This window comes from Epinephelus moara, chromosome 5 (assembly GCF_006386435.1).
Source record: "Epinephelus moara isolate mb chromosome 5, YSFRI_EMoa_1.0, whole genome shotgun sequence".
NCBI classification, from domain to species: domain Eukaryota; kingdom Metazoa; phylum Chordata; class Actinopteri; order Perciformes; family Serranidae; genus Epinephelus; species Epinephelus moara.
Window position 1 is genome coordinate 13,425,665 of NC_065510.1, and position 10,637 is coordinate 13,436,301.

Genomic DNA, 10,637 nt, shown 5'->3' on the forward strand with positions numbered 1-10,637 from the left:
TTTTTTTGGGGAGTTTTTCCTTATCCGCTGCGAGGGTCATAAGGACAGAGGGATGTCGTATGCTGTAAAGCCCTGTGAGGCAAATTGTGATTTGTGATATTGGGCTTTATAAATAAAATTGATTGATTGATTGACTTCAACTATTAAATGTGTTAACCGCAGAAAATGAAAGTGCATGTAGTCCAACCGACATCCCAACATTAACTATGAGACATCAGTCAACCAAAAAGGTTAAAAGAGGCTGGATGACCTGCTAAAATGATTAAAAAGGAACTAGGGTTGCAGTGGTATACACACTATATTGTGGTATATATGCTTAGCTATGATATTGGTGGGAAAAATGCAACTGAGCAGAGTATCTCACCTTTATTTACCTCTATTTCCAAACATTTTAATTATATGTAATAAAACGTTTGTTCAGCTAAACAAACCCTTCCATTTTCATTTCTTTAAGGGTGATTCTGCCTGATAATAATATTAATAATTCTGTAATACCATGACACTGCAATATTTTCTGAGACAATTATCAGACTGTGAAAATCTCATACCATTGCAACCCTAAGAGGAACATCAGACCTGTGCATACTTCCAAAATATAAGAGTGCAAACGGTTCATACTTTTCCCCATAAAAAAATTAATCTATATTTAATTTATAAACATCCATCCATCCATTCATTTTCATACCGTCGGGTCACGGGGGCAGCAGGCCGAGCAAAGTACCCCAGACATCCCTCTCCCCAGCAATGCTTTCCAGCTCCTCCTGGAATACCCCACGACGTTCCCAGGCCAGATGAGATATATAATCCCTCCAGCCTGTTCTGGGTCTGCCCCGGGGCCTCCTACCAGTGGGACAACACCTCTAACAGGAGGATCCCAGGAAGCATCCTGGTCAGATGCCTGAATCACCTCAGCTGACCCCTGTCGACGTGAAGGAGCAGTGGCTCTACTCCGGCTGAGCCCAACGGAGGAAACTCATTTCCGCCGCTTGTATCTGCGATCTCATTCTTTCTGTCACTACCCAGAGCTCATGACCATAGGTGAGGGTTGGGACATAGATGGACCAGTAAATCGCTGCCAAGTCTCCAAGACTACTGGAGACAGAATCACATTTTGTATGTGCCCCTTCCAGCCAAAGTGATAACAAGAGACAGGTTCCGATCCATATTTTGGAACATCCACCTCAGTGATCCTGAGGAGGATGTACAAAATGACAGAAAGAAGGGAACACCAGGCCATGACAAACTATTTAGAGTCAGGCCTCTTTATGATGACATCCTCAGTGCCTGCCAGGCTTATTACCACCCTAGGAGGGAGCTGGCAGTGGATGATAGGATGGTAGCAACTATGGCAAAAACTGGCATGACATAATACATGAAGGACAAGCCAACTAAATTGGTTATGAACATTTTTGTATTGGCTGAGTCAAGCAGTGGCTACACCATCAGGTGCAGCAGATACACTGGCAAGACTATAACTGCAAGTGTGCATGGGCTATCTCATGATGTGGTCATGAACCTTATTCAGCCACCCTGTCTTGGCACTGGGTGCCATATTTGCATGGACAATTTTTACACCAGTCCCAAACTGTTCATGGACCTGGCCAATATGAAGTTTGGAGCATGTGGCACCTACAGGGAGAGCAGAGAAGGATGCCCCAGAGCGAGGGCAAATGCTCTCACCAAAAAATGTGGAAGAGGATCCGTGAGATGGATCAGAGAGGGCCCACTCCTTTTTGTGAAGTGGATGGACACACGGGAGGTGTCTTTGTGTTCCACCATCCGTCCTGCATTTGCAGGTGAGACAGTGCGGAGAAGGGTGAAGGATGGAGGTAGACGCTGGGCTGTGAGAAACATTTCTTGTCCCACACCAATCATGGCCTACAACAAGAATATGTATGGGGTTGACCTGTCGGACCAGCTCATTCAATACTACTCCACCCACAGAAAAACTGGTCACTGGTACAGGACCGTGTTGCTGCACTTTCTGGACATTGCAACAGCAAATGCCTTCATCTTGCACCGTGAGATGAGCAGTGCCAAGCAGGTGCAGGTGCAAAGACTTAATGGTGGAGCTGGTGTGTCAGCTTTGTGGCATGGACAAGACAGGTGTTCCCTAGAGCAGGAGAGGTGATCACGTTCCTGCGCCCATTGTCACAGCCACAGATGCTGGCCAAGTGTAAATGTGCCTCCAGGTGGACAACAGGAGGAGTGACACACCCTGGAAGTAGGCATGTGATGTGCCCCTCCGTCACGTGTTGGACAGGAACTGTTTTTTGGAGTGGCACAAATAATTTGTGTGGCATCTTATTGTGACACCTGACTGTTTTGTAAATAGTTGCACAAAAAACGCCTGAGGCATTGCCTGCATTTTAATGTAAATAGTTGAGTATAACTGTGTTGTTTGCTAAATTTGTACATCCATTTTTGAAATTTACCATTTATATTTGCGTTCTAACTCATGTTTGTGGTTTTCATAGTAAAAAATCAAACTTTTTCCTACTCGGATTATATGTTTTTTGTGTGATTTTAGGTCCAATAAGTTAATACAGTATGTCAAAATGAAAAAATTACTGTAAAGTCACACATGTGAGGTTGTGCTGAAAAAAATGACACCAAACAAGGCAAGGTAAACAGTTTTTAAGGTGAAATTTAAAGGTAAAATCAAAAGTAGGCAAAAACAGCCAATTATACTCTTGACCCCAGAGGGTTAAGTGCTGTAAGGCAAAACTGAACTTTTTTTCCACTCTCATTGTTTTAATATTTTGGTGGTTTAAGAATCTTGAACATATACAGGTTATGAATTAATATAAAAAGGTTTGCTTTTTTGATTTGTTTTAGTTTGTAGGCCTACATCACACAATCTTTTATCATACCAGATATTGATTCATTGGTTTTCCAGTAGTCTGTCTAGCCTAATTGATACTTAAGGTATACTCAGTCAAAATGCTAAGTTATAGCAGTTCATTATTGTTTTTTGTGTATTCATTATTAGCTGAAGTTGTTCATTAATTTAATTGTTATTTGACATTTCCCTTATTGTCGTTATTATGAAGGGTAGTCTTTAATTTTCTAGCCACAACAGTAGCTATTTGTGTGTCTTTTAGTGTTTAAATACACACTAAACATTTAAATATCTGTCAGACATTATCCAGGCATTCTGTATAGCCTACACTGGAACATCCAGCTAACTTAACTAAGTAACCTCTTACATCAGGGGTGTCAAACATACAACCCGGGGGCCATTACCATCCCGCTGGATGACTTTTTACAGTCATGCGTTGCACAAACAGTGATGCACTTGAAAAGGCTAGGTTTCAAGAGCAAGTTTAACAGAGAGAAGTCTACTTCATGTGAAACAGTACTACTGAGGCTTCTCACTCAGACCAGAATACAGTTCTCTAAAACATCAGTGAATACTTATTGTGATCATATTTAAAGATATAGAACTTAGAGCAAAATATTGTCAGCTGTATGAGATTTCTATCTTAAACCCATATTGGTGGAAACCTGTTGCTAATACACGGCCCAAACTTTAGATGATATTTAAAGTTAACTTCACCTGGTTCATCGATAGCTTCCACTTTAGTTTGGTGTTACACAGATTTATACACACATTATTACTACACAGGAGTAGAAATGTATGAAAAAATGCACGTAATGCCAGTCAGTAGAGAAAATCGATTTATTATTAGTCCAACTAAAACCGGACTTTTAAAATATATGTGAACATGTTAGCCCGAATGTACTAAATGGAATTTCTCAAAGTCGGACTGACAAACCCAGATAATGCAAAATTACAGCCAATCCGACCCAAACTGGCCTTGGTGCTCTGTGCATGCTCCACAGTTTCCGCCCTTGGCTTTGACCTTAAAGTCAAATAGCATTTCAGTGCATAACAGAAGAAGAAGAAGCCATAACAAGCGAAACAACATGGGGATAGCTACATCGAGAGCCATGTATTTTTGGATGAACAAAATGCACAGAGCTGTAAAGATGTCCGCCATGGTACCAGTTTGCCGTTAGCTAACCACAGTTAATGTCGATTGTTTGGTCTGTGACATAAATGTCAAGTGGAAAAAGATCCAATACTAACAAGCTGAAATGGGGTATCACCATCTTTCATAGCGGTGTCCGACATATTTAGATAAAAAAATTGATTCCCCTCCTGTGCTTGTATACTAGGACAAGGACAGTAGTCCAATTTGATGGCCTTGTCGAGCTATAATAACCATGGCTAAACTTAACTGCGCATGTAAACATAATGACAGCACTTATTTTACTTATTTTTCAGACTTCTCAAGCTATTCATCATTTGTTTTGTACATGAATGAGCATTTTCAGGGTGTACTTGTGCTTCTTTACACTAAAAGAAAGGGAAAATTCGGAGATGTTGTTATTTACAGGTTACTATGCAATGGTTTTATTGGTCTGGTCCTGGTATATGGCCCATGAACTAAAATAATTTTGACACCCCTGTCTTACATTAATCATTGGGAACGTACTCTGATTTATTTTTATGCTTTATATTCTTATTATTCCACATGTTGTGCTTGTTTAAGTTGTATGTCTATTCTGTGTACATGTACATTAGAGCAACAACAAAACAGAGCCAAGTTCTTTGTGTGTGCACATACTTGGCCAATAAAGCTGGTTTGATCTGTGCCAGTTAAAAAAAAAACAAACGAGCAATTTGGTTTTTCGAATTTTTAATCATTTCCTTTTGATGCAGCTTGTTGTTTGAAACGAAATCGAAACGGAATCGTTGTTTTTCGTGCTGCTGTCAGTCTCATCTCGAAAAGCGGTTAAAACAGCACAGGAACCCCCGACCACACATAAACAGATGAAGATATTTTGACTCGAATCAAACAAAGGGGTTTTCGCGCCGTATGTTTAAAAGTCCAGCTCAGCCAATCAGCGAGCAAGTAGCTCATACAAACTTGATGTCTCGAATGCAATTCATGCAGCCAATCACAGCGGCGTGTCTTTCTTGTGCCCCACGTTCAAATGAAAATGCTTAATTCTGACCAATCCGCCGAGGGCGGGAGGAGTTGTCTAAGTACTCCTAGTTAAGTTAGGTCGACCTTGTAGGCAGTGACAAAACAGTCCCGCTTTTGTCCTTAGTCAGTCGTTAACAACTTCTCTTGCAGATAGCAGGTAAGATTCCGCTGCATGACGATTCTGTTTAATCCATTTTGTTATTTAAACTCTGCCATATTGTCCTAGTAGCTTGCTGTAATGTCCAAGACGACCAAATTTCATATTTCTGCACACTCACCAAGTAATTAAAGCCTTTTTGGGAATTAAAACGTGTATATGTTATCGTAGTAAGGTAATAATGTTGGCTGTAATGTTTCTGCTGAAAGCCGTTGTATTCTGCTTGATCTAAACGACAAACGGTGAAGTTTTCGGCCTGTTTCGACGCCGTGACACGGCAGTTTAACGGTGGCCTTAGTGCATTGCTGTGTGCGCAACATGCAGTTCAAACGCCATTTGGTTTAGTAGCTTAGCCTGCTACAAGGCGTTAGCTCCAACACTTAGACTCTGAGCTCGCCATTTGGTTTTCACTCACACCATGGCCAGTTGTGTAGTAGTTAACTGCCAAATGCCAGTCGTGTGATATTACAGCAATGGCTATTAGCTTATATAGTTGAGCAAGCTTTTGGCGCAGCTTAGTTTAGGCGGGAAGATACAAAATGGAGTCGCGTCTTTTTGTCCCGGAGAAGCAGAAATCCGATTAGAGCCTTAAAACACCCGTGGGCGTCCGCCGGCACTATTTGTGCTGCAGTAACGTTACTTTAAATATTCACACGACGTCAAATGTTATACAAATATATAAATAATATACGCTTTGGTCAACACTCGCAAATAAAAACTTAAAAGACATCTTAACGTTAGTTTGGTGGTAGTGCAGATACAATCTAGAGTAGGCCTGTAAGTCTACATTAAAACGCCAGATGCCATGCCAAAAAAGGTGGTTCGTTGTTACTTGTGAGTCATGTGATGTTTTTTTGCCTTGTTTTAAATGTTAGATTAACCGCAGCGATGACAAAGGATCCAAATAAGCCGAGAGGAAAGACCTCCTCCTATGCCTTCTTTATCGCAGACTGTCGTGAGGAGCACAAGAGGAAACACCCAGGGACCAGTGTAGGCTTTGCAGAGTTCTCCAAGAAATGCTCTGAGAGATGGAAGGTAAGTTGGCATTAGTAATAGGAAAAAAATACATGCTTAGTATGCATGAAATTATCATGGGTTGTATATGGCATTTGCCATATTGTAAAACTTTACAAATAGAACAATTCATAAACTAAAATGTGAAGCTATTGAATTGAGTAATACATGTTTGATGTTAGTCAACAGAAAACAACAGTATAGCTAGAATTGTATAATTGAAAGTATAGCCAGAAGTGGGATTTGTTTGTTGCTGCTCTCATGTGCCAATATTGCCCACCCCCTGCATGGCCTTTTGCCCTCTGTATAGTGGGAGGATATGGGATGACGTACTTGGCAGAACAGTTTATTTTATGTTGCATAAATGCAGAGGTCTTTGGAGATGATCTTGCACTTAGAGTTTTGGTGGTACAATATTTTTTAGAAAGAATCAGAATTTTGAGGTGTGGTTTGTTTTGTAGACCATGTCAGCTAAGGAGAAGACCAAGTTCGAGGAGCTGGCAAAGACCGACAAGATCCGATATGACCGAGAGATGAAGACCTACATCCCCCCTAAAGGTGCCAAGGGCAAGGGCAAGAAGAAGAAGGATCCTAACGCACCCAAAAGGCCCCCGTAAGTCCTTAACCCTTCACCGCACTGCCCCATGAGGGGGAGATCCTTGTTTTGTTCTGTTTCCATATAAATCATATTTAGCTTCTTCGCATTGCAGGTGTGTTCTGGCATTAATGCAACCCCCTTTCTTTCCAGCTCTGCATTTTTCGTCTTTTGTTCCGAGCACCGTCCCAGAATCAAGGAGGAGTGCCCTGGAATCTCCATTGGTGACACTGCCAAGAAGCTTGGCGAGTTGTGGTCTACACAGGGCTCCAAAGACAAGGCCCCCTATGAAGCCAAGGCTGCCAAGCTGAAGGAGAAATATGAGAAGGTAACCACCTGTTCATATTTTTGCATAGTGCCACTTAGTAAACACCAATGTTAAAGGCTAAGTGGGACAGTTGATATTGTTCACGTAACCAATGAAAGGACCTAACTGAGAAATTTACCATGTCTTTGACATTTCTATCAAGATGTTAAACAATTTGTCTTTTTTTATTTTATTAGGAGGTTGCTGCTTACAGAGCTAAAGGTGTCTCAGGGAAGAGTGATGGTGGTAAGAAGAGTGGCCCAGGCCGGCCCACTGCCAAGAAAGCGGAACCAGTCGATGACGACGACGATGATGATGATGATGAGGAAGACGAGGACGATGAGGAGGAAGACGATGACGATGACGATGATGACTAAGCAGTTTATGTTAACGGGTGTGAATTTTCCAATGCATTGTTCAGCTTAACTTTTTTTTGTGTGGATGATTCCAAAAGTTATAGTCTGCTGTCCCTGTCGGTCTGCCTCTGTAGGAAACCAGACCTGTATTCCTTTTTCAAATTCAGGGATTTAGCTTTTATTTGTCACTTAGTCCCCTAATTTTTTTTTTAAACGGTTTTCTGCTGACCTCGGGTTTGTTACATCTCGATCCTCGTTGCTACTTAAACGGGCAGCTAGATATGAATTTCCTGTGAAAAATACAATGGACTGAAACTTGTGTACAGACAGTGGACAGCAGCAAATCAGCAAAGTTTTAAAAAAAAATGTATTGTTTCTGGAAGCACTGCGTATGTTTTCTGTTTAGTGGTGCTGTTTCTTCACTGTCATTTTACTACCAAGAGTTATCTGTAGTTTGATTAAAAATGTTGGAGCCATTTTTAATGTGGAACTTTGAAGACTGATGTAGAACAAAAATTTTTTTTGTAATAAAATTTTGTATATTATAGTGTGGACTCTGTTCAATGGTTTAATGTCTTACGAGGAAAACTGCATTTCTTTGTGGTACTTCAATACAGGTAAATCTTTGCACAAACAGCTCAGATACAATACATTTAAAGACGCTAATGTGCTTTGAATGACATCTTTTAATCCTCTGGAAGTAATTCTCAAGTGGCAGGTATGTTTTAGGATTCTGTATCATAGGGAACATGTCAGGGTGTCTGCAGGTATTTAAATATCTTTAATTTATTAAGTAAATAGGCCTTAGGAGTCATTAAACGGGCTTAAATTTAAATTCTGTGGTCATAATTGCCACATAGGTTAACCTCACTCTCAACATTCCTACATAACCTTATTCTACATTAGACCACAAACTAATACTAATGCTTATATGCAAATCATGAGACACCAAAACAATATCTACATATTAAAAGTTGTTACTGGGTAGCTGTTGCTTGTTAACAACATGGTAGAAGTTAGGATGGCTCAAGAGTTTCTGATAATACCACACACATTGCACATTCTTCAGTTTGTAGTATGTGGTATACAGTGACCCCAGGCTCCATTATTTATATTTCTGTGTATGCCTACTATTTATTTTATAAAATTCTGTCTTATCAGTCACTGTATAATCATGCGGGACACATCCCTAGTTCAAACAGCAGTAAATGAATCTGGCACAGTTGCTAATTGGCAGAACTGCTGTCACATGTCATATCATGGCCCAGCCTGGTTTGATGTTAGCAGGCCTTTCAGTGGCTATTTATAGAGCCTACTCTCATGGGGAATCAACTCATGTGCATTTATAGTGATATATGTTTATGTGTACTCTGTGTTGTGGGATGAGTGTTATGGAATAAAGCTATCAGGGTTCCCACAGTCTTTTACAATCATTTAAAAAATGTGCATTAAAATCCCCAAACATGTCTTAACATGATGCAAATTCAATTCCTTGTTTTATTAATATAAAATCTAGTGCTGCTTTCTTTGACAGTTAAAATGTTACCACTATCACATGACAGGCCTACACATAGACCAGAGCCGGCAACGCCTTATTGCCAAGGCCATGCCCCCTTTTGAGGAAATAATCATGCACATCAGTAGAGACACAGGAAATGTTGAAAAAAAGTTGTGTGGTGGGCTAACCAAGGCCTTCACACTGAGATTTCAGGCACAAAATATGTGAACATTCACTGTTAGTAATGTAAATAGCTGAATGATGCAGGTGACAGTTACTACTGATGGAAAACTAATGTTAGTTTAAGTGGGAAACTATTTTAAACTTTTTTTTATTAAATAAATGCATACTAACTTTTTAAAATGACATCCAAATACATGTCAAATTGCACTGACATCCACAGGCCCTTCTGTTTTTCTAACCCCCAAAATAGGGCACGCTTCTGATGTTGTGTGAAGTACCATATGTGCCGGTCTGTTGGCATATGCAGGTAGTTAGAAAGTGAAATGGCTAACAAGCGATGGGTTAGCACGCCATGGCAGTCTGCTTATCCACAAATGCCTGGGAAGTGTGTGTGTGCTGTATCGGTATATAGGCCTACCCATTCTAAACTACTTAAAGTCTTGGAAATTGGGTGAATTATTATGGAAAAGTTATGGAAACGTTTTGAAAATGCATTGGTTAACATGTGGTAACACTGAGCTACTGTCTTTTTTCTTTGGCCTAAAACATACATAACATTATTTGTCCAATAGATTAGAATTCTCTGATCTTAAAGTCAAGGGTGTGGGTGTAACCAAGTAGGTTTTATGTCCATTTTTATGTCCATTTTGTGCTATCGTATATTTCTAATACACTCCATTTCAGAGGGAAATTATTCATCTTTTGCTACACTACTTTTATCTGACAGCTATACGCAATAGTGGCACGATACACAGTCCTACTGATGGTGTCACACTGTGGCACTAATTAACAAGTAAGCCCCAGGATACACAGCAGTGCATCAGCACAGGGATGGAAGACAACTACATGCAAAGAACATGTATGCATGTAAGGATATAAAATGGGCCAAAGGCTATGTAAATGTTTTATTTGGAAAGGACTGTACGCTGCACATTTGTTAGAGCTACAGGGGTGTCAAACATACAGACTGCAGTCCAGCAGAGGCCAGTCAAAAGGTCCGATTTGGCCTACTGGATGACTTTGCACCCCTAATACTGATGCACTTGTGAAGGCTGAAGGTGTTTCATATCAGGTACATTTGATTCATACTGTGTCTGCATATGATTCTCCCCCTCTCCTACCCCCACCGCTCAGCTTTCACATTAGTGATTGTGTTCTGTGACATTTTTGTTATGCTACAGTGTAGAACAGGGCAGGACCTGTGGAGCATAGAGGTATGGAGCATCTGTCAGGCGTGGAGCTCTCCACCTTCTACCAGAGCTTTGACTGCAAATCAAAGGGGGCAGCAAAACCAGTTTTGGGTCTGTCCAGGGCTGTGCTGCCGTCCGATATTGAGGCATCAGTATCAAATTGACACTGTTTCATAACTGTTTAAAAACAATTTGTAGTCACGTTAAATAGCATCCACTCTCGTGTTTTGGTACAGTTGGAGTTCTCACCTGCTGCCTCCTGTAGCGGAGTACACCTGAATTGTAAATGAGACCATCTTTACAAATGGACTTGAGTTTGGATCGCTGTACTGTGCCCATG

The 10,637-nt window shown here is 40.6% G+C and overlaps 1 protein-coding gene across 1 annotated transcript; it reads left to right on the top strand.

Moving 5' to 3' along the window:
* The first annotated feature begins 5,011 nt into the window (after positions 1-5,011).
* hmgb2a (high mobility group box 2a) lies at positions 5,012-7,973 on the top strand. The gene is made up of 5 exons (XM_050045612.1): positions 5,012-5,154; positions 6,030-6,189; positions 6,630-6,781; positions 6,917-7,091; positions 7,268-7,973. The coding sequence occupies exons 2-5, from the start codon at positions 6,043-6,045 to the stop codon at positions 7,445-7,447; spliced, it is 654 nt and encodes a 217-aa protein (XP_049901569.1). The 5' UTR covers positions 5,012-5,154; positions 6,030-6,042; the 3' UTR covers positions 7,448-7,973.
* The last annotated feature ends 2,664 nt before the right edge of the window (positions 7,974-10,637 follow it).

Coding starts and splice junctions, on each gene's coding strand:
- hmgb2a (XM_050045612.1), top strand. CDS start 6,043: ATGACAAAGGATCCAAATAAGCCGAGAGGAAAGACCTCCTCCTATGCC. Junction 6,782..6,916: donor AACGCACCCAAAAGGCCCCC/GTAAGTCCTTAA, acceptor CTTTCTTTCCAG/CTCTGCATTTTTCGTCTTTT. Junction 7,092..7,267: donor TGAAGGAGAAATATGAGAAG/GTAACCACCTGT, acceptor TTATTTTATTAG/GAGGTTGCTGCTTACAGAGC.